At 38.7% G+C, this 25,161-nt stretch overlaps 1 protein-coding gene across 2 annotated transcripts in view; it reads right to left on the reverse strand.

Moving 5' to 3' along the window:
• The window catches only part of LOC150085466 (nucleolar transcription factor 1-A-like), a 451,866-nt gene that overhangs the window by 355,762 nt on the left and 70,943 nt on the right, over positions 1 to 25,161 (reverse strand). For both annotated transcript variants that reach the window (XM_090374048.1, XM_090374049.1), the window contains exon 3: positions 5,687 to 5,871. In XM_090374048.1, the coding sequence (XP_090230174.1) occupies positions 5,687 to 5,871 (185 nt within the window). The remainder of the gene's footprint in view (positions 1 to 5,686; positions 5,872 to 25,161) is intronic.

Genomic DNA, 25,161 nt, shown 5'->3' on the forward strand with positions numbered 1-25,161 from the left:
GGCGGCATTCCTCCATGTGGTGTGGGCGCCACACCTCGACCCCTCTTTGAATCAACCAATAACCAAGATTCTGTCAGAAAACGTACGTGGGGTTTGGCAGACTGCAGGTGGAAATGGACATCATTGAGATTAGAATTCAGACCACATTTATTTGTGAAATGACCTAGGAAGTGTTTGGGAGGTTTAGATATTTTTGCAGAAAGGCTTGCTGTATTAGTTTGACTATTCATAGGGTATTCATTAGGTAAGTAAAGGTGGGGGTGGGGGAACATGCCGTATGAAGCAATAAAATTTTTGGATATGGCGTATACAAATGGTAAGAATATACCCAGATTCTTGACATAATGTGACCTCGACAATGCTCCCTGCATACACACTACTTTGACTCCCTCCAGTCACTATCTGGCAGAGTAGAGGTAACAAAGATTATACACTAGCTGATCCGGAAGCCTCCTAAAGAGTTACCAATAGGTTTGGTCTGGTATACTAATTAGCGGTCGGCCTGCGAACACCATTTTACAACTGTACCCTCGAAATGTAAGGAAGATTGGATCTTGCCATGATGTTCATCATAACTTCAAAGTCATCAGTCATACTGCATGATGAAAGAGATGGGATAGGGTTGGTCGGAACTTAGCTCTGGAGACTAAACATGGGTTACACCATTTCAAGCCTCCAATAAGCAAAGTGGTAGTATTGCACCGGTTGATTAGAGTCATCTACCACCTAGTATTGCCTGGTAATACAGAGGGTTGGCATTCCTCCATGTAGTGTGGGCGCCACACCTCGACCACTGTTTACATTGGTTCACACCTGGGTGGTCACCCACTGTGGGCTTGTGCATGTAGGTTATACCCAGGATTACTGATAGTCCCACAATCGTGAAGGTGGAAGCAGAGGATTTGGCTGTCACAGACCGTCCGGACTTTGCCAAAATTGGGTCCACCTGACTTAAGTCGCCTGAATATCAGTTCCATCAGCATTTTAGACTCCCAGGTAGCAAGTACAACTTGTCTGGCATATCTGAGACAACCTCAATGACCATGAGCTGTTGTTGTAATTTGGTTTTTGGGAGCATTAGCAACTAAGTCCATATTGCTGCGGGGATATGCGGTAGTTATTCCCTGACTTTCCGCATCCTCCGTATTTGGTGATCACGGACTCGAACCCTAGTCTAATCAAGAAGCGTGTGCTACGCACTGCTGCTCCTGCCCACCTGGCTACAGAGGCCCCTAGGACCATGAGGTTGTGAATGCAAGGTTTGCCGAAATTCTCTAACCATGTTAGAAAGAAACCGCGTTATATATAAGTACCATGTTGTGCAACGATTGCCGCAATTTATCAATCGTGTTAGAGCGAAACCGTGAAGTAGAAGTACCGTGTTATACGAGGGTTACCTGTACTGCCAGTCGACATTGACAGAGCAGTATTGAGTCAGTATAATGTGACATAAGCAATGGGAAAACAAAATTAAGAGTAGAAGTGTGTTTTAGGCCTGACTCTAATGAGTATAATAAACAACTATACAGGGAAATAGAGTGGGCCAGTAAATCAGAGTGTCTTATAACGGGGGTTTGTCTAAGCAAACCCCCGTTATGAGAGCATCCTTGGACTCAGGGGAGGTTCCCACTGACTGGAGATGTGCAAATGTATCCCCAATTCACAAAGGGGGATCGAAGAGTGACACGAGTAATTACAGACCAGTTAGTTTAACTTCTGTTCCGGGTAAAATAATGGAGTCACTGGTTAAAGATGCATTGCAGGATCATCTAGACAAGACTGCAGCAATAATTCAGACACAGCATGGGTTTGTTAAGGGAAAGTCTTGTCTGACAAATCTGATAGGATATTATGATGTGGTTACAAAGGAACTGGATGCAAAAAATAATTTTCATATCATATATTTGGATTTCAGAAAAGCTTTTGACACTGTTGCACATGGAAGACTATTGTACAAATTGGAGCAGAATGGTATTAAGGGTAAGTTGCTACAATGGATAAAAGGATGGTTAAGTGGGAGAAGACAGAGGGTGGTAATCAATGGGTGTTGCTCTTCGTGGACTAATGTTATTAGTGGTGTCCCACAGGGTTCAGTGTTAGGTCCACTGTTGTTTTGTATATTTATCAATGATATTGATGAAGGAATATCAGGCTTAATGTCGAAGTTTGCAGATGATACAAAGGTTGGCAGGGTTGTTGTTAATGACAGTAATGGCAGTGTGCTACTGCAATAGGATCTAGATAATTTGGGCAGATGGGCTAAGAAGTGGCAACTGAAGTTTAACCTTGACAAATGCAAAGTACTGCATATGGGTAGAAGTAACTCCAGAGAAACATACCAACTGTGTGGTACTACACTTAAGGTGGTAGAAAATGAAAAAGACCTGGGAGTGATTGTGCAGTCAGATATGAAGTTTTCTGAGCAATGCAGACAGGCAGCCAGGACAGGTCATGCGGTTTTGTCAATGATATATAGGAATTTTGCTAGCAGGGAGAAGGAGGTGATTGTCCCTCTGTATAAGGCAATGGTCAGGCCACGCCTTGAGTACTGCGTACAGGTCTGGAGGCCTCATTTTAGGAAGGATGTAGATTTACTTGAGCGTGTGCAGAGAAGGGCAACAAGATTGGTGAGGGGAACGAAGGGATCCTCTTACCAAGAGAGGCTTAAGTTCTGCAAATTGCAGTGGCTGGGGACTAGGCACCTGCGCGGTGATCTGATTGAAGTGTATAAGGCCTTGAATGGGTTGAGCACGCTGAATTCTAATGGGATCCTTCCACTTGCTCAGATTACAAACCAAAGGGGGCATGAATTCAAATTAAGAAAAGACAGATGTAGAATAGATGTGCGGAAATTTGCCTTTAGCCAGCCGGTGGTTAATTGCTGGAACAAACTTCCATCTGTTGTTGTGGAAGTTGATAGGTTGAATAAATTTAATGAGGAACTGGACAGGTATTTGGAGGGAATGGTGTGATTTTTTTTTATTTGCTTTCTTGCATCACATGCCACTACTACTACTATTATTACTGAAACAGATTCAATCCATTGTTGTGAATGTGGGTAGTGACTTTTTTTTTTTTTTTTGCTGGATGATGTATAAGGCTGCTTCTTTGCATAATTTTCCACTACTAAATTAATAAATATTACTATTAAATGAATAACAATCATAATACTATATCAATAAATCTAACATAAGCAAATACATACATGGAAGCCTAAAATAAGGTACCAAAAGTTCAATGTTCAAATACAATATTGATAAGTGCAATACAAAACATGTATTCTTACATTGCAGTAGGTATGTGTGGAAATTTGCCTTTACCCAGCAGGTGGTTAATTGCTGGAACAAACTTCCATCTCTCATTGTGTAAGTTGATAGGTTAAATAAATTTAAGGAGGAACTGAACAAACACTTAGAGGGAATGGTTGTGTGAATTTTTTTTTTTTTGGCTAATGCTACATAAGCTCATACGCTTGCTTTCTTGCATCACATGCCACAATTACTATTACTAAAACATGTATTGAACAGATGCGCATAAATTATTTTTGTCTTCATAGACAGAAATAATTTATTTAGAAAAAGAAAGAGTTAGTCAAACCTGGTAAAAATATCAGTAAAAATAACAAAAGGTGGTCATTATTCGTCATGATTCTAAACAAATTAGAAAGCTTCCTTCACAGCAGATATTTTTTTGGCTTGAAATGCTATTTTGGTGAACTTCAGGGCAGAGGAGAATCAGAGTCAGAGATGTATGACTTGAGGATGCACTATCTGTATTGCCTCTCATAACAAATTTATTAAGGTCTGTATCCAATGACTAGGCATGTAGAACTTCTGATAGGGCAGAAACCTATCAGACAAGCAAAGACAGCTGAGGTGCAAGCACAAGTAGAAGTCACTTTGAGGAAAGGCAGAGAGACTCTTCAAGAGCAAAGTCCAAGAATGGTGGTGGTGCAGAAATCTGGTCACAACAATTTTAACAGTGGTGGTAAGACAATTAACCCCAACCAACATAAGTATCTTTGAATTTGTAGTGAACTGGACACTGCAGTTGTGCTTAAATGAGAAGGAAGTTTGTTTGTTATGGTCCATTTTAAGAGCCAAAACTCAGCAGCAAAAAGTGGCTTAAATGTGGCAGGGGTAGCAAATGCCCATACCTCTGCATCATGCAAAAGTTGACAGAATACCATGGTTTTTATATAGTTACTGGTAGTTTGTGAGGAGCTTCATATCATCAACACAACAAAGTATCATGTCTGGACTCAGTGTGGAGACCAGTGGTGTAAACAAGAGCCCATATAATACACTGCCCTATGGAACCTGCACAAAGATATGCTGAAATATATTCACCACGTATGGATAGTAAGCTGGATTATTTTATTTTGAAGGAGTGATGTGAGGAATTGCTGAATGTCTCTCTTGATCTAGTAATGGGCTGAAACTAGCTTTAGCAATGGATTAACATTTATAAAGTTGCTTTGAGGTCTACACAGATGACTGTAACCTCAGCTTGAGATTCAAATGCCAAGAGGATAGAGCTTGTGATGGTTGAGATTAGTTATCTATGAGGAAAGGAGTAATGAATTTTTGGAGGCTTATGTGAAAAAAATTGTTTGGTTAGAACAGGGAGGGGTATCTTTTCAAGCAGTTTCAGAAGCCTTCAGTCAGTGAAGATTGGCTGTTTTTGCTTAATAAAAGTAGGAGATTGAATTTTAGGTATTGGCTTCACAAGGTATATGTTCAACTGCTGAGGAGAGAAATTATTATTATTATTAGCCACATGGTGCAAGGAAGCCTGAGGCTTATACTGCACCAGCCAAAAAAATAATTTTTTTTTTAACCCTGAGAGAGAGAGAGAGAGAACAAGGGTCAGAAGTAAAAGGGAATCACCAAGAAAAAGAAGAATGATGATATCCAGCTCAGGACCCTGGGTGTGCCAAGCCCATACTCACCAGATGTGAGCCCCTGGGGTTAATGTCTTGAAAGAAGAGCATTAAAAATAATTAGAAGGGAATCCAAAACATATGGGCTAAGATATTTGCTAATAAATTGAAAGATTCCATCCTGTGGACCTATATCTGGTCCATACATGCAGACTAATTTCATAACGTAACTTTCCATCTTAAATTTTTCCCACAACTGTACTGGGCAATGCTCTCAGTGAAATGAACTTTTTTTTTTCCAAATTAGTTCAAAAAACTATTGCTACTTCTTTGCACTGGATTTCATTTCTAGAATAAATATAAATTTATAATTATTGTATAACTGCCACTTACCTACATTCATCTTCTAGGTTTCTGTTTTACCTGCTATTCTGATATTACATTGGCCTAGCTCATCTGCTAATTTCATTTTGCAGTTAAAAATTCTAACACCATCACTATTAAAAACTCCACATTGGTTCCCCAACAAACACAATGGTGAGACCGATCAACATTTCGGGTGATATCAGTTGTGACTGCTTTGTTCTATCATAGTGATAAGGTTTTAGCCTAAAAGTTTTCTAATTTTGTCAGTTTAGTCCCAGATTGACACAGGGTTCTATTTTTTTAGTATACAAAAAAAAAAAAAAAAAAGGAATAATCTATAATGGTATAACAATGGAGTAATTTATGATGCAAATCCTCCATTGTTTTATAAATTACCTAGTTATAATCTGAAATTTAAAATATTATTAAAATACTCACACGTGTCATAATTTGCATCCATTTGTCTCTACACTGCGTCCCTGTATATGAACCAAAACAAACCTTTTCCCAATCTAATTTATCAATGAGAGTTGTATATTTTACATTATCATTCCTGGGAAGACAATTTGTTAGATTTCCAATCAACTGAGAGAGTTCTTCGGAAGTCCAATCAAATGCTAAAACTAAATAAAATATCAAGGTCAAAATTAATTTGGGTGATTATTAAATAATTGAGCATCAATATTTTAAAAATAAAAAATATATACAAACTGAATACCTACAATGTACATACAGGACATTACAAGTATATTGCTACAGAAAAATCTAACAATAACCCTGTTTACAAAACTTTTCTTTCCACATGAAAACCTATTAGTAATTATTTGGAACCACCAACAGGCAGATGCAATTACAGGAAAACTCCTACATGTTGGCAAAATTTAATTTGTGAGATCTTGTCTAATCAACTTTTTTTTTTTAATAACCACAAATATGAAAGGATCTATAGGAATCTATAGTACTTGTTGACATTAGAATATACTTGAAGATTAATTTTCAGAATATACTGGATGAAATGGATGTGATGGAAGTTTGTTCCAACAAACAGAGAAATAGAAAAGATAAATGAGAAAGAAGAAAAGTTATTTCTGAGAGTTTAGATTTAGGCAATGAATGGATGATGGAGGTACAGATACTAGCAACATGGATGCTAGTACAGATACTAGCATCCATGCATATTACTGATACCAGAGATCAGTAGGAGTCTAATGATAAATTCAATCACAGCTTTCCCCAAAAGCACCATATCCACTGTGAATTTACCCAATGGTTTTAAGGATACAGGAAGCACTGCAGACAAGCCTTGCTCTATATGTCCTCAAAAAAACAAAATTTTATAGCTATTTTACCTGATGTAATCACACCTTTCTAATAAATGATAAATGCATGAGTGGCTTGCATCAACCTACTCAAAAAGCCATAAGGTGCAGGCGTACATTAAAGGTTTTTAAATTTTATTTTAAGCATCATACAGATGATGCTTAAAATAAAATTAAAAGGGAAGATAATGCTAAGGCAACAAACCTGCATAACTTCGAGGGATGTGTAAGGATAGAAATTAGTCAAAATTGTATCTACAAATAATAGCAATTATCAACGAATTTGAACTCCTGATTATGAAAACTAATGCTGACACATAATAGGGTTAACAAATGCAGCCACTGGACAACACAATTAACCAACTCTGAGTATCCATGCATGAGGAGTTGACCAAATGGATGGAGGCACCAATCACGACTTGATACCAACATGACATAAGTGACCAGCCATTTCTAATGCAAGAAGTTTAAAATTAGTGGGAATTAGTGAAACACAAGATAGCTGCCATACCTATCAAGAAATATGGAATGAGCAATTTCCTGACAATGCTGAAGAGATGTACTCTCCAAAGAAAGTGAAAGGTCAAGGCAATAACATCAGTAATAAGTGTGGCAGTAACAATGATGCATTATTTCAGTTATAAAACCAGTAAAAGGCTTTGTTTTACACTGACATTTTAATTGGTAAGCACCTGTGAATTTATTTCAAATACAGTGAATGCTACCTTATTGTGTTCATTTCAGGACACAGCTTGATTAATAACAATAATTACTGAAACAAGAATGCAATTGTTCAGTGTTGTTTACTGATGCAGAGTGGAAATGTACATAAAAAGGTGAAAGTAGACAGAAAGAAAACACATCAAGCAATATAAAATACTTTCATTTGATTCTCTGCTATTTCTTTAAGAAAGACATCAATCAAAATGAAACTGTCATAATATTTCTTAAAATCCATAAAAATCATTAAAAACAAATAAATAAAATATTAAAATCAAGAATTAAAAAAGGGTTAATGTTCTACTATAAAACAGTCAGATTGTTAGTAATACAGAAACGGTACTTTCTTTCATGGAGTAATGATACTGTGAACTAAACAAAACAACAGAAGTAATTGGATAAACCATGTGAGAGTTTGAGAACAAATTGAAATGTTATATACTGTTAAATGTTACATAAATCAGTGTCGATTACATTAAACATAACTTTTATCAATATTAGTATACATCTGATCAGGACTTCAAAACAACGATAACATTATCTGTGATCACAATAACGTGGTGTGCTGTATATGCAATGCAGCATTTTAATTAAAAAAAAAAAAAAAAAAAATGCCTTTTTATATATATGAGAATTTTTTTTTTTTTATGTGCAAACTCAGAACATTCCTTTTGTATGCAACTGCCCATTCATTCCTTCCAGAACATGGCAACAAAAAATATTCAGTGTGTTAGATGCAGCATATAGTACACCGATAGCTTATGGTTGTCGCAGGCATTCTTTCAGATATACCAGACAAGCTGTACTTGTACCTGGGAGTCTAAAACACTGATCAAATTGATATTGGGTGACACTCAAGTCAAGTGGACCCAATTTTGGCAAAGTCCAGACAGTCTCTGACAGCCAAATCCTCTGCCTGCACCTTCACGATGGTGGGACTGTTAGTAATCCTGGGTTGTTGACATTAGAATATACTTGAAGATTAATTTTCAGAATATACTGGATGAAATGGATGTGATGGAAGTTTGTTAACCCCCATACGCAAGCACACTGAGGGTGACCACTCACTTGTGAACCAAGTTAAGCAGGGGCCGAGGTGTGGCACCCACACCACATGGAGAAATGCTACCCCTCTGTGTTACCAGGCAATACTAGTTGGTAGATGACTCTCATCGACTGGTGCAATACCATCACTGTGCTTATTGCAGGCTTCAACTGGTGGAACCCATGTTTAGTCTCCAGAGCCAAGTTCCAGTCAACCAATCTCCATTTCTTCCATCATTCAGTATGACTGATGCCTTTTGAGGTTATGATGGACATGGCAAGATCCAATCTTCCTTACATTTCGAGGGTACAGTTGTAAAACGCTGTTCGCAGGCCGGCTATTAGTTAGTATACCAGACTGAACCTATTGGTAACTCTTTAGGAGGTTTCCGGATCAGCTAGTGTATAATCTTGTTACCTCTACTCTGCCAGATAGTGACTGGAGGGAGTCCGAGTAGTGTGTATGCGGGGAGCATTGTCGAGGCCATGTTATGTCAAGGATCTGGGTACATTCTTACCATTTGTACGCCATATCCAAAAATTTCATTGCTTCATACAGCATGTCCCCCCCCCACTTTTTCTTACCTACTGAATACACCAGAATAGTCAAACTAATACAGCAAGCTTATCTGTGAAAAGATCTAAACCTCCCAAACACTACCTAGTTCATTTCACCAATATACATGGTCTCAGTTCAAATCTCAATGATGTCCATTTCCACCTGCAGTCTGTCAAACCCCATGTACTTTTTCTGAAAGAATCTCAGTTATCGATTGATTCAACCACTGCGAATCTCAGTTGCCCAAATTATTCGCTGTATGATTCCTTTCACCTCAAAGGTGGTACTTGTGCATATGTCCGTTCCGATATTCCCTCTCAGGGAATTGGTAATTTGGAATTTCCTCTGGCTTAAAATCTCTCTACCTCATTGTGTCAAATTCAACTGTTGTCTCTACCATTCTCCTAACTCCACAAATCACTTGGAGCTCTTTGCAACTTGACTTTTCCCGGTCCAACTTTCCCAACAGTGAGGTAATTTTCCTTGGTGATTTTAATGTTCACAACTCCAGCTGGCTTCCGTTCTTTAGTCACACAAACCCAGCTGGTCAAGATGCTAAGGCTTTTGTGAATACTAGTGACCTCGCACAGATTGTTCATTTACCTACCAGAATACAGGCCAATTCTGGGAGACAAATGTTACTACACGTCCGTAGGTAGTAGTAGTGGCATTTGATGCATGAAAGCAAGTGTATGAGCTTATGCAGAATCAGCCAAAAAAAAAAAAAAAAAAAAATAGGTATAACCTTAAATTGACCTACACATGTCTCCCGGGTGGTGCTAAGTGAGCAATGGCGTTGGCTGCTGGACCTAGAGCTCTGCTTTTAGATATCCCAACAATTAGAGGATACATTATATCAACACTTAGAACATGGAATATTATCCTAATCCAAATGGCTCCTTGCAGAATCAAACAACAACAAAGAATATAGGACACTCTCTGAATATCCTTCAACTTAATATCGAGGGTATAAGCCAATCAAAAAGTGACCTACCTCTTAAAAGTGCTTAACGACCATCATGTAGATGTCATGCTGCTACAAGAAACACATTGTGAAGATCAAAACCAACTTTACTCTAGATGAAAATTACCAGGATACAGGCTTGCTGCGGCTACCTTCCATAAAAGCTATGGTACCACTACGCATATCCAAAACAATATCGACCAAACAGAAATCTTGGACATAAGCTCTAATGACATTTTCATTACCAGGGTTGGGGTGGTGGGTCTGGAAATAGTAAATATTTATAAACCTCCATCTCGACCTTGGTAAAGAAGCTATTCAGAATGTGCATCATCCATCAGTCATTATGGGAGATTTCAACAGTAGGAGTACTACCTGGGGCTATGCTGACACTAATGCAGATGGCCTTGGTGTGATGCACTGGTCTGAAGCCGAGCACGTTTTCTTAATGTATGACGCAAAAGAGCAAGGTTCCTTTCATTCAGGCAGATGGAACAAAGATACCAACCCAGACCTCTGTTTTGTTTCAGGAGACAAGCATGGAAGACCTTTGCAGTGTAGTAGGAAAGTTTTGAATAATTTTCCTCGTAGTCAGCACAGACCAATCCTTGTAAAAATTGGTACTGAAGTTTCAATAATAAGATCAAAGCCTGTACCCCGTTGGAATTTTGGAAAAGCCCACTGGGAAGCCTCCACTAATGAGGTGGATTACAATATTCAATGGATTCCATCAAAAATCAACAATTATAAGCGATTTGTTGGTTTAATATGCTCCATAGCAAAGAAGCATATTCCCAGAGGATTTAGGAAAGAATATATTCCTGGTTGGAACAGAAGCTGTGATGAGCTATATGAAGAATACCAACTTAGCAATAGAACAGAAATTGCCGATGAACTATTGCATTGCTTAGATTCTGTTAGGAAAGAGAAATGGAACATAATGACAGCAGGTATGAACTTCCAACACTCAGGTAGAAAAGCATGGACACTTCTGAGGAAACACGAAGTAGTACGCCCAAGGATATTAATAAGAGCTCAGAAGTATCCCCAGCAAAAGTAGCCAACAGAATTGTCCGCATATCCAAGAGACCAACCGATACCAACAAAGATGAAGTCAAAAAACTTAAGGAGCTAAGAACCAGACTATCCTTGGCTGAACCAACCTCCCAAATTCTCAGGAGAATTTAGTCGCAGAGATTTCAACAGCTCTGAAGGAAATAAAACCAGGCAAAGCAGCCAGAGTGGACGGAATATATCCAGAGTTCCTGAAACACTGTGGTCCAAGAGCTCTGGACTGGCTAGTTAAATTCTTTAATGACATCTTGCAGAATGGTAGGTTCCCACTCTTGTTCAAGAGAACCAAAATAGTTGCCATTCTAAAGCCTGGAAAAAGTGGATCTTGCCCTGAAGACTATCGTCCAATCGCAGTTTTAAATACATGTTACAAATTAATTGAAAGAATGGTTTACAATAGAATCTCAACTACAATCTTCCAACACATGCCAATTGAACAAGCCGGATTCCGACCAGGCCGAAGCTGCTGTGATCAGATACTGGCACTTACTAGCCACATCGCGAATGGATTTCAAGATAAGAAGAAGACCATTGCAGTCTTTGTGGACTTGACATCTTATGACACAGTATGGCGACAAGGAATGATTCTGAAATTTTTGAAGATTATTCCTTGTAAGACCCTTGCGATCCTACTTAACAATATGCTATGCAACAGAGTGTTTGAAGTCCATTTAAACGGCAGAGTGAGCAAGCTTTATATATTAAATGATGGTTTACCACAGGGATCAGTTCTTGCTCCATTATTATTTAATATCTATACTGCAGATCTTCCAGCAAATGCTTCTAGGAAATTCATGTATGTATGCAGAAGACATAGCTCTGACTGCCCAGTCTACTGACTTCAAAACAGCCGAAATTGTACTCACAAAGGATCTTCATAATCTGAATAAATATTTTCATACATGGTGACTTAAACCTAACTTAAATAAAACCGAAGTTAGCTGCTTTCATCTGGATAATCAAAGGGCTAATTATATGCCTCAAGTGGAATATAAAGGCCAACGACTGAAATACAACCCCTACCCAAAATATCTGGGAATCACAATGGACCGAACACTGACGTATAAAGAACACCTTTGTAATATTGCAGCAAAGATAAAAACTAGAAATAACATCTTGCACAAACTCAGTGGAACAGGCTGGGGAGCAAACGCAAAGGTGCTACGAACATCAGCCCTTGCCTTAGTCTACCCAGTTGTAGAATACTGCTGTCCGTATGGATTAATAGTGCACACACTGTAAAAGTTGATACCCAACTGAATGATACAATGAGGACAATATCAGGCACCATTAAATCAACCTTTAAAATGGCTACCAGTGTTATCTAACATCCATCCCCCTCATATAAGAGAAACAGCTTTGCTGAAAGAATGGTAAAAATATCATAGAAATCCTCAATTGCCCATATACATCAGGATTGCAAACCCCAGAAGCCGGAGAGATTGAAATCCAGGAACCCCCCATAGAAGCTAGGTGGGAAACTTATTAAGTTACATTTTAATGCTGATCAGACCTGGCGTGAAGAATACACCACTTCAAACCCCGACCGCCTGGGTTTAGTCAATGATCCATGCAGAGCTGTACTTGGTTTCAACTTAGCAAGAAAGGAATGGACATCCATGAATAGAATCCGAACAAGTCACGGAAGATGCAAGTTCTGGCTGCACAAGTGGGGATAAACTGAAAACCCATTCTGTGACAATGTGCCCCAGACCATCCAGCATGTCGTCTCAGAGTGCCCAAAGAGGAGATTTGAAGGACCCATCCAAGATCTACATAGTGTTACTAACGATGCTATCAACTGGCTGAATAAAACTGGACATTACATTTTAATTCATCAAAATGTCATTTATAATTTTCTCTGTAAATATTGTTTTTAAGCTTATTGTAATTTATAATTTTTGATATTGTATGTTACAAATGTATCCTCATTTTGCTACGAAATAATAATAATGACAATCCTAACCATACAGCCAACATGCTTGATCTTTTTCTCACAAACAACCCTTCTAAGTACATGGTCAAAGTGAATGTTCCTTTAGGCATCACAGATCACAACATAGTGATTGTTGCTTCTCCAACAGAGCCTTTATCTCATGGCTATTCCCAACCTCGTGTTGTTTGGCAATATAAGAATGCAAAATGGCATGACCTGCAAGATTTCTTTTCTACTTTTCCTTGGTCAGATTACAGTTTCAAAACTTCTGATGTCGATGTTTGCTCAGATTGTGTAAGTGAAATTATTCTTGTAGGAATGGAATCCTTTATTCCACACTCCACTTTAAAACCTCGTCCTTTATCTAAACCTTGGTTTCTAATAAATGTGCTAAGGTTGTTCAAGAGAAGAACATTGAACATCGTAATTGGCTTGTTTTTTTTTTTTTTTTTTTTTTTTTTTGTTGTTGTTGGCGCATCGGCTTCTGTGGCCATAATGCACCTCCCAATGTTTTTGTAGTACTCTGATCCAAGCCCAAGGCGGGATTCGAACCTGCGACCTTTGGGTTGCCAGGCAGGCACTTTACCCACCCGGCTAGGCCTGGTCGGCTGTAATTGGCTTGTTTCCAATTCTTCAGTTTCATTTTCTACCTTCATCAAAGCTCACAACAATTGTAAAGCAGTTATTAATCAGTCCAAACTAGATTTTGAACAGACTAAGAGTAGAAAACTTGCTTCTTGCCCTAATGGTACCCGAGCATTCTGGTCTCTTGCCAAAGTTATTGACCGCAACTTCTGCCCATCTCTGCTCCCACCTCTGTCAAAACCAGATGGTTCTGTTGTCATTTCAGCCAAGGATAAAGCAGACCTGCTAGCATCCCATTTTTCTTCCAACACATGTATTAATGATCTTGGTAAAACACCTCCCACCATTCCCAACACGCTCCATTCAATGACCCCTGTGGTCTTCCATCAAAAGGATGTTAGGATTTTGATGAATCTCGATACAAAGAAAGCTCCAAGTCCTGATGGTATTTCTCCACTTGTTCTCAAAACCTGTGCTCCTGAACTTACTCTTGTTCTTTGCCGCCTTTTTTCACTTTCTTCGTCCAAAGGTGTTTTTCCTTTTGCTTGGAAATTTGCTCATATCCAGCATTTTCCTAAAAAGGGTGACAAATCCCTTCCATCCAGTTATCATCCCATTGCAATTACTTCTACTCTTTCTAAAGTAATGGAGAAATCAATTAACTGCCAACTCTTAAACTACCTAGAAACCTTCAGTCTGATCAACAATCGCCAGTATGGATTGTTTGTTTGTTTGTTTGTCATTTGGAGCTAAGGTTTGTTATTTGCAACTAAGGCCATATTGCTCGGGGATATGCGGTGGTCATTCCCGACCTTTCCACATCCTCCGTATTTGGTGGTGACGGGCTCGAAAACCCCGGTCTAATCAAGAAGCGTGTGCTATGCACTGCTGCTCCTTCCCACCTGGCTACGGAGGCACCTGCAGTATGGATTCTGTCAGTGTCGATCCACTGGTGATATTCTGGCTTATGTTACCGATTTATGGACAAATTCAATGAAAAAGTTCGGTGAAACATAAGTTGCTCTTGACATCTCAAAGGCTTTCAATTGTGTTTAGCACAAAGGTCTTCTAAACAAGCTTCAAACTTATGGTTTGCCAACTGTTTTTTTGTAATTGGATATCCAGTTTTCTCTCTGATCGCTCACTGAAGGTGATGGTAGATGGCTCGCTGTCTTCTAACTTCTCCATTAATGCTGGTGTCCCCCAACGTTCAGTTCTTTCCCCCACTTTTTTCCTCTTGTATATTAATGACCTTCTTCCATTGACTGGAAATCCTATCCATAGTTTTGCCAATGATAGCACATTGCATTCCACTTTCCATTTTGAGAAACCTTGTCCTGCTCAATCAGCTTCAACTTCTCGAATATCCGCTACTAATTCCTTAAATGCCAATCTCCAGTGGGGCAAACAACTTAGTTGATTTCAATCCTTCTAAAACTCTTATCTTATCTCGCAAAAAGGATTCTTCTGCTTCTATGCTTATCTTTGGTGACACTCCAATTTCTAGGCAAGATGATATATCTCTTTTGGGGATTACCCTGACTTCTAATCTCTCTTTGCACAAGCACATTACAAATATTGCTTTCTCGGCATTTAAAAAAAACTTGTTTTTTTTCTTTCGTTCTCGGGGTTACTAATCAAAAATCCACCCTACCATGGAATATTGTTCCCACATCTGGGCCGGTGCTCCCAAAACCTCTTTTCATTCCATTCAGAAGAGGGCAGTCAGGTTAATGAATGACACATCTCTAACAGTCTCCCACTCTCTGTCTCATAAACGTACTGTTTCTGCTACTTGCCTTTTCAACAGATAATTCTGTGGGCACTGTTCTTCTGAATTGGCTTTATAATTCCTGCTCTCTCTCTCTCTCTCTCTCTCTCTCTCTCTCTCTCTCTCTCTCTTTCAAAGCAGTCCGAAAACATGCCTCCACCAGCCAACATCCATTTACTGTCCAACTTCAAACTCGCAGGGCAACTTTTCATCTTCCTCATTTAATTATTTAACTGCCGTTTTCTGGAACAACCTTCTTCACATGTATTTCCTGAAAATTTATAGTCTACGGAGGTTCAAGTCTAATGTTAACAAATATCTTCTTTCATCTTCTCAACCTCCAGCCGAAGCATGGTACTAAGTACTATAGGTTCTAATACCTCTCGTGTTCAAGGTTTTCATAAAAAAAAAAAGTGATATGTATAGAGAAAAAAATTAATAATAACTACTGGATTTTTGTTTTTCTGAATTAAATAAAATTTGGGATGAATCACAGATCTTTGAAATTAAGATACTAAAAGTTAAATGATTATTATAAAAATCAAATATGTAAGCACAGCCGTCAGAACAGACATACTAAGTGTATATATAGTTTTTCACATAATGTAAACACATAACAGCATCGTTGTCACAATACATAGGTTAAGCACAAGCCGAGCCACCAATGTTGGCTTTTAAGAGTACTATTAAATTTGTTAGGTCTGCAATTTAAAAAATTAACATCTGTGTATTTTGAAAACAGCGCAAACTTAACATTAAGTTTATTGGAAACAAAAAGACACTTCTAATTATCAAAAAAACTTCTCAAACAAAGTGAAAGAATTGACAGGTGTGTATGTAAATATATGGTGTTCTGCCGATTTCAGACAAACTTACAGGCATTCTAGTACTCAAAAAATGGTTTAAAAACTCTGTGCTAGATGTTCTTGCTTCCAACAATAATGGAGAATTCCTTGTTTGTCAGTATAGGTAGAGAGTGGTTATCTGATCTTATGTGGAGGCAGATGGAGAGGATGTCATAGTGAGCTCGAATAGATACCATGAATCTGAGTTGCTAACGCCTGATTTCCTTCCATGAAGCTTTCGAACATTTGCTACCAAATTTCCAAAACACGATATCGTACACTGACGATCTGAAGCTCTTCATTCATTCAGATCAGCTGGAGCAAGCGCTCTCTGTCTGAAGAGCTGCAACAAAACAAATCTCTCAGATAAGCACATTCCTTCAATACATTGGTCTTGAGCTAAAAGCTGAAAAATCTGCCCAGATGACGTTTACAAAGAGGAGACTAATAAATCCAATGCACATCTCTATAAATGGACACCAAATTAAACTTGTCAACTGTCACAAGGACCTAGGTTTGGTCTGGGATTTGAACCAGTCTTTTCTGGAGCACTTCAAGGAAGCAAGAAACAAATTCTCTGCAGCCCTTTGGTCTACTCGACAGGAACTCGTTAGTTACGGCAATAAGAAACTAATAACTAGGCTTGTCTGAACTTGTGCGGTACCGGTGGTACACTATGCATCAGAAGTCCTCTACCCCTCCGACAGTTCTTGGGGACTAAGTATTGGCTTCTGCAATCCCTGAAAAGGACTTCAGGACATCCCTTACTATCTCTATGGGGGGTGTACTACATTCGCTGCATGGAATGATCCCTTAACAATTAACAAATGTTGCGAGTGGTGATGAATTAACAAATCATCACCACTCGCAACATAATTACCCTCTCCAAACTCAATTTTGGGTAGACTGGATGGTCCTAAAAGCGATAGACTTATCATCATGCCCACGAAGAACACCAGAATAACTAACCGGCAAATATCTTTGATCAGACCTGCCCTCAACCAAACCAGTTCGCTCAGTCATATGTTCCCAGCAAACACGATTGGACTCCTCAACGACCTGAATATCAACCCTGAGACTATTTGTGTAGACAAAGTCTACAGATCAAAAGTTTTAGCTGATACTACACAGTCCTGCAATGGCTGTGTTGGAGGATGATATGCGCTCCTCTTGTTCCTGAGAGCCTGCAGCATCTTCCCAGCATCTGCACTCCTTTTCTTGAGAGCCTGCAGCATCTTCCCAGCATCCCTGCACTCTTCTTGGACAGACGTTAAGCGTATTTAAAGTAATATGTCGGGCCTAATCTATTTTAACATGTAATTAATTACTGAATTGATCTCTGTGTATATTTTATTTTACCCAATATTGATATTGTATTCACTTTTATAATTCTGTTACCCTCATAGCATTTGATTGCTGTCAAAGGGTAGATGTAACTTTTCTTTACCTGATTAAATAAATACCTGAAGTCAACCACTCAGAAAAGCAAAACTTCAATGATTTGACAAGTGAAAGATAACAAAGAATGCAGTCAAACATATAATATAAATAGCTTAAGTGAAACTGTAAACAAATTTTCCTATGACAATGGGCTTTTATAACCTTATATCTCACTATTAGAAACTAATAACTAGGTATGTGTCGATCAAACCCTGCCATGGCTTTATTGCTTTTAATTTTAACCAGACAATGCTCAGCATAGATGTATTCACCTTAGTACTTAAACATGAGCCTCAGCACGGTGAGCAGTTTTCAAGTACAGGTCGACAGTCACTAATCCGGCAGCATTGGGACCTGTGGGTTGCCGAATTAGTGAGTTTGCTGTATTACCAGTGGTTATTTTAACACAAAGTTTACCCAACAACTAACCACCTCATCCTACCTTTAACACGATGACTGCCAAGCTAGTTTAAGAAAAAAGTTCCCCAGGAACCACCTGAGGAAATAATATTTAGCAAATAATATTTACCAAAAAATATTTAGCAAATAATTTGATTAGTAATTCTAAAATAAATACTGTAATGTCAGTGTTGTCGTTTTAATATTTAAAAAAAAAAAAAGGGGGGGGGAAGTATTTTTATGTCGCATATATGTGGCCAACATGGCCCAGTGGGTTACTTTATTTCTTGAGAAGCCGTGTCAGCCACATGTGTGACGCTATTACAGCATACATATGAAGGTCATTTGTGATTAGTTAAATGCACACACGGCGAGCACTGCAATAAAACTAATTGCGATCAAATAAACTCAAACGTTGCAATAAGTGTCAGTATTGTAAGATTTTGTGAAAACAAGTTCGTTAGCACGCTTGTATTATCCATCATATTGTGTTGTGTTTTTCCGCAAGTTTGTACAAGTGTGTTGTAAAAAAAAATCTAAACAGCAACAGCTAAAAGAAAATTACTAAAATAGGAGGAACTGAGAGGAATTGCTGGAATCTACAATTAAGCAGAGTTAAACTTCTCACTGACACGCCGATTTCGCGTTTTTTTAGAAGTTCAACTTTATCTGTTATGGACAATGTATGGTGTTTGCGCTTTACACCATGAAAGGTACTTCCTTTTAGGCACTGGAACCATGGCTGGGGCTAAATGTGAGCAGATTATAATAATAATGCAGAAAAACAAGTGGAATGGCTTACCAGTGTTTACAAGTTCGTGCCAACAGCTGGTCCTGCAACCAATGCCACCAAAACAGTAGCGGCAGATCGGTGCGCCGCCCCGGGAAATTTGAAATTACGTTTGTGGAAATTATGTCCAAATTAGCAGTAGAACAAGATTACTGGTGGCCAGATTAGTGATAGTTCACCTGTATTTATTTTACTCTTGTAAGAAGTAGTGTGGATCCACTGTACCATGAGCCTTTCTTGAAAGCAAGAGTATCTTTTTTTTTTCTTTTTTTCAATAGAAATTTTTGAAAAACAAAGTTTTTGTTTTTCTTATTCTAGTAACAGGCTCCTCTCTGACAGTGAAATTTCCTATCAGCTGGAAGAGTCATTTCCATATAGCACTGGCAATAAAAGAATTATCTTTTGAAGCTGAAAGTTCTGCTGATAAAGGTCACCATCTCCATATCGGTATGAAGCGACCGGAAGGATGTGTTGTAAAATAGATGTAGTCTTAAAATGGATCTCGTTCGGGGTTTTCCTCTGGTAAACAAGTTATGGATGCCTTTACTCCCATGCAAGAAAGCAAGTCTATGAGCTTATGCAGCATCAGGGAAAAAAAAAAAAAAAAAAAAATCACACCATTCCCTCCAAATACATGTCCACTTCCTCCTTAAATTTATTTAACCTATCAACTTCCACGACAGATGGAAGTTTGTTCCAGCAATTAACCACCCACTGGCTAAAGGCAAATTTCTGCACATCTATTCTACATCTGTCTTTTCTTAATTTGAATTTATGCCCCCTTAGATTCGTAATCTGAACAAGTAGAAGGATCCCATCAGAATTCAGCGTGCTCAACCCACTCAAGGCCTTATACACCTCAATCAGATCACAGCGCAGGTCTAGTCTCCAGCCACTGCAATTTGCAGAACTTAAGCCTCTCTTGGTAAGAGGATCCCTTCATTCCCCTCACCAATTTTGTTGCCCTTCTCTGTACACGCTCAAACAAATCTACATCCTTCCTAAAATGAGGCCTCCAGACCTGTACGCAGTACTCAAGGCGTGGCCTGACCATTGCCTTATATAGAGGGACAATCACCTCCTTTTCCCTGCTAGCAAAATTCCTATATATCATTGACAAAACCCCATGACCTGCCCTGGAAGCCTGTCTGCATTACTCAGAAAACTTCATATCTGACTGCAAAATTACTCCCAGGTCTTTTTCATTTTCTACCACCTTAAGTGTAGTACCACACAGTTGGTACGTTTCTCTGGGGTTACTTCTACCCATATGAAGTTCATTTGTGATTAGTTAAATGCACACACGGCGAGCACTGCAATAAAACTAACTGCGATCAAATAAACTCAAACTTTACAAATGCAAAGTAGTACTTTGCATTTGTAAATATTAAACTTCAGTTGCTACTTCTTAGCCCATCTGCCCAAATTTTCTAGATCCTGTTGCAGTAGCACACTGCCATTACTGTCATTAACAACCCTGCCAACCTTTGTATCATCTGCAAACTTCGACACTAAGCCTGATATACCTTCATCAATATCATTGATAAATATACAAAACAGCAGACCCAACACAGAACCCTGTGGAACTCCACTAATAACATTAGTCCACGAAGAGCAGCACCCATTGATTACCATCCTCTGTCTACTTCCACTGAACCATCCTTTTATCCACTGTAGCCCTTAATTTTATCCATTGCAACCATCCTTTTATCCATTGTAGCCCTTTTGGTATTTACCCTTAATACCATTCTGCTCCAATTTGTACAATAGTCTTCCATGCACAACAGTGTCAAAAGCTTTCCTGAAATCCAAATAAATTATATCAAAATTATTTTTTGCATCCAGTTCCTTTGTAACCACATCATAATGGGAGGTCGGCAAATTTCATCCTGAAGTTTAAAAGTTCAGTCTGTTCACTGGATAACCATTTGTTGCTTAAGTTTATAATAAAATGTGAGTTGTCTTCTGTGTGGCTTCTTTGCATGTTGCTGTAATGTCAGTGTTGTCGTTTTAATATTTAAAAAAAAAGGGGGGGGGGAAGTATTTTTATGTCGCATATATGTGGCCAACATGGCCCAGTGGGTTATTTTAACTTACTGCAGTAATTTGTCAAATTTATTTTGCTGTCATAAGTGGTATAACTCAGTTTCGCAGACAGCCTGTAAACAGTTCTGATGATTATAGAAAAGGTTAAGTGAGGAAGAAAACCTTTTAGTTCTTGAATATATCTAGATTTGTTGGTGGTAGCTCTCTTGGTTGGTGTAACTTGCCAATCCAAATGCATAAGGTTTTAGGCTGAAACTGAAGCAAGCACGCTTCATTTGGTCATGTTGAAAATGTTCCATGAATATATGTCTGACCAACAGTGGTCATGTTTGACAACTCTATAATCGGCAGATCCATGGCATGGCTATGGGTGCCCCAATCATTTCAGTCATAGCAAACACTGCTATGGAAGAGCTGGAAAGGGGCATATTTCCAAACTCTCCTGTCCACATCACCACCTGGTGCCGGTATATAGACATTTTCACAGTCATTCCCCCAGGGTTCAGAAACCCAATTCCTACAGCACCTCAATTCTGTCACCTTTATCCAGTTTACCATCAAGCTAGAGTCTAACAACAACCTCTCCTTTCTAGATATCTTAGTACGAAGCGCAGACTCATGACAAAGAACTTCAGTCTATAGAAATTCCATGTGTACTGGCCAGTTTACAAACTACAGGACAGTGCAAGCTCCTAGACATTTACTTAGTACTGCACACGCTCTACTCACTTGCGCCTGGACCCACTCTAGCTCTACGAATGACAGGCAGATGGAAATTTCAAAAATTAGAACTGACGTCGTAAGTATTCTACACGCCCATCATATAAAATGTTTACCACTTCCAGCCAGAAAACTACAATTGCTTATCTCTAGGGTAAATACACCTACCCTCCTTTTAACACAGTGATTCTGTATACTGTATTACTTGTCCTGATTGCGGTAGTCGTTACATTGGGGAAACTGTTAGAAGGCCCCAAGATCACATCTGTGAATATTAAAGGGTCCTCCAATCTGCTGACTCCGGAACACTATTGGTCAGAGCAACACAATCTCGACCCCTGGTGAGATCGCTGACCAGTCACATAACTACACTCAACAATCTTTGCTTGAAGCAGAACATATAACCAGTTGCTGTAGTGTCAGCAATCGCAACAGAGGTGTACACATGCACCCGTCTTGCAATGCAACGAATGTTGGCATGCGTCTCACGTAAACTCCCTATATTCTCAGCAGCAAGTCTGATTCTGCCCAGTAACCCATTTAATGTTCACCAACTTCATGTGCATAATTCAACTGTCCAATACACAACCACACCCAGAATTATATAATATTCCATTGTAGCATTTTTGTATATCAATGTTAGCTGATGAAGGGACCCATCATCCCGAAAGCTCCTGTTTGTTTATATCATTTATATATTTTGTATCCTACCTATTAAGTATTTTAGTTCCTGCTCTTTCAGATGTGATAATATTTTTATACATTATGGAACCCAAAGCAAAACGTCTTTTCCTAAGTGAAGAATGTGATTCTTCCATTTCAGCTGCTCAATCTAACTGCAAATATATCCCTGAAAGTGACTGTGGAAGTTGCATTAAAACTATTTCACTCAATATATTCTGAAATGAAAAAATTGAAGAAGAAATAAAAAAGCTGTACAAAGCACTTTATCCTTCTATATAAAACATATAGGTTAGTACAATGGCATCAGTATAATTCACAACCATCTCCTAAGTAGTTAAATTGGCATTGTTTTAATTATATCTCATATTGTACATACCTTCAAACGAGCTGCCATGGTTTTGCACTACCTCGAATAAGTAACGCTTCAAGTGGAGAAGACTAACACTACTTATTCAAGGCAGACCACAACCCAGACAGCACCATTTCAAAGCTTACTGGTTTATCATTGGTGGGTGGGCAGGTACCATAATGTGGCAATAGTGACAACCCAATTATGAAATATAACTCCACAATATGAGATATACATGGTGTGCAGTAGTATAGACAATTGAGTATTTTAAGGCAAAAGCTTCATGCTACATGATAGAATGACTAATGTATAAGTTACGTTATACAAATTAAACTGATGCCATTGCACTGGCACAATCTCCCCAAGGAAGAACTGAGTGACAAGGCTCTCATCATATATTCCCTCCTATCATGTCTAAGCAGAATTGTAGACACTTTCAAATTCAACCCTAACTCACAATTTTTCCTCGACATGCTCTCCACTTGTTAAGCAAGCCATCACATTTTGGGCTCTTAAAATATGATACATGCTTTAAAATATTTACAAGTAATTATAGACCTGTTATTTTAATTTCTGTTCGGGAGAACTTAATGGAGGCACTGGTTAAAGAAGCACTGCAGGATCATCTAGACGCCTTCAGTTATAGCTCAGACACAGCATGGGTTTGTTAAGGGGAAGTCTTGTCTGACCAATTTGATTGGATACTATGATTCGGTCACAAAGGAACTAAATACAGGGAATAACTTTGATATCATATATTTGGATCTTAGAAAGGCTTTTGATACTGTTGCACATGGAAGACTGCTGCACAAATTGGAGCAGTGTGGCACTGGAGGCAAATTGCTGCTATGGATAAAGGGATGGTTGAGTGGGAGAAGACAGAGTGGTAATCAATGGACACTGCTCTTTGTGGACAAATGTTATTAGTGGAGTCCCTCAGGGTTCAGTGTTGGGTCCATTGTTGTTTTCTGTATTTATAAATGATATCGATGATGGTATATCAGGCTTAATGTCCAAGTTTGCAGAGTTGTTAATGACACTAATGACAGTATGCTGCTGCAAGCGGATCTAGAAAAGTTGAGATGGGCTGAGAGGGCAAATGAAGTTTAACATTGACAAATGTAAAGTACTACATATAGGAAGCAGTAACCCCAGAATAACATATCAACTCTGTGGTACTACACTGACCAGTGGTAGGGAATAAAAAGAACCTGGGGGTAATTGTGCAGGCAGATATGAAGTTTTCTAAGCAGTGCAGACAGTCTGCAAGAGTAGCACATGGTGTCTTGTCAATGGTATACAGGAATTTGTCTAGCAGGGATAGGGAGGTGATTATTCCCTTGTATAAGGCGATGGTCGGGCCATCCCTTGAGTACCGTATAGTCTGGACACCTCATTTTAAGAAGGATGTAAAGCTGTTGGAACGAGTACAGAGAAGGGCAACAAGATTAGTGAATGGAACAAAGGGTTGCTCTTATGAAGAAAGGCTTAAGTTTTGAAGATTACAATGTTTGGAGACTAGGCACCTACAAGGTGATCTGATTGAGGTGTAAAAAGCATTGAATGGTTTCAGCATGCTCAATGCTGATGGGATTCTTCCTCTTGCTCAGAATAATCACCTGAGAGGTCATAAATTCAAACTGAGGAAAGACATTTGTAGGATAGATGCGCAGAAGTTTGCCTTTAGCCAGCAGGTAGTTGATTGGTGGAAGAGACTTCCATCTTTTGTTGCGGAAATTGATAGCCTAAATAAATTTAAGGCCAGCTGGACAGGTATTTGGAACAAATGGAGGGGTGAAATCAGAGCTTTTTTTTTTTTTTTTTTTTTTTTTTGGCAGATGCTGCATAAGCTTGCTTTCTTTCTTGCATCGTGTGCCTCTACTATTGCTAATATCTACTTTTTCCCCCTGGCAGACATACCTGATCCTATTCCACTTATCCTTCTTGCACAACATATTTCCTGTTCCCTGTCAACAGAGTCAACGACAATAACTACCTGCTATGGGACCGGTGCATTCTCCCTCAGGGATTGCCACCGTGTAGCCTGATGCACAATGTGAGCTCTAGCGTTGAGCTGGGAAGCAGAGAGCTTGATGACTCCCAATTTTAATTCCTTCATGCACACCTATCCTGCTCTTCAAGACAACGACATCCCCCCACCCCCGGCTATAGCATGTCCTGTTCCAGAGTTCACAAACTTCGCACAAGTTGCACATTTTGTTAGGCCTTGATTCGCAGGGGAATCACCCCACTGTATTATCCCCCAAGACAACACTCCTGTGCCTGAACACAATTTCCATTTAAATACCATTTAATTGGTTAACAATGAAAATTAATCAATTAGATTCTTAAGTGCAATGATACGTATTACACTATCAAGTTTATGTTATACCTTATACCAGTGGTGTCCAACCTAAGATCCGTGAATTATTTTTATATAGCCCACGCAGAAAGTGAACTAAAGCAGTATTTTAAAATTTGTTGATTATCAAAAAAATTTTCTCATTAAATGTTTTGTTCAGTAAATGCAATTGTGTATTGTACTTAACAAAAATTTTCAAATATTTTCAATTTTAGGTGCATCATTATATTTATTTATTCACCTTAATATTGAGAAGCAGTGATCCTTTTTGGGTTGTAAATTTTCTAAATGAGCATTTACAAGCAG

This window comes from Mastigoproctus giganteus, chromosome 5 (genome assembly GCF_048544385.1).
Source record: "Mastigoproctus giganteus isolate SK-2022 chromosome 5, ASM4854438v1, whole genome shotgun sequence".
Classification (NCBI taxonomy): domain Eukaryota; kingdom Metazoa; phylum Arthropoda; class Arachnida; order Uropygi; family Thelyphonidae; genus Mastigoproctus; species Mastigoproctus giganteus.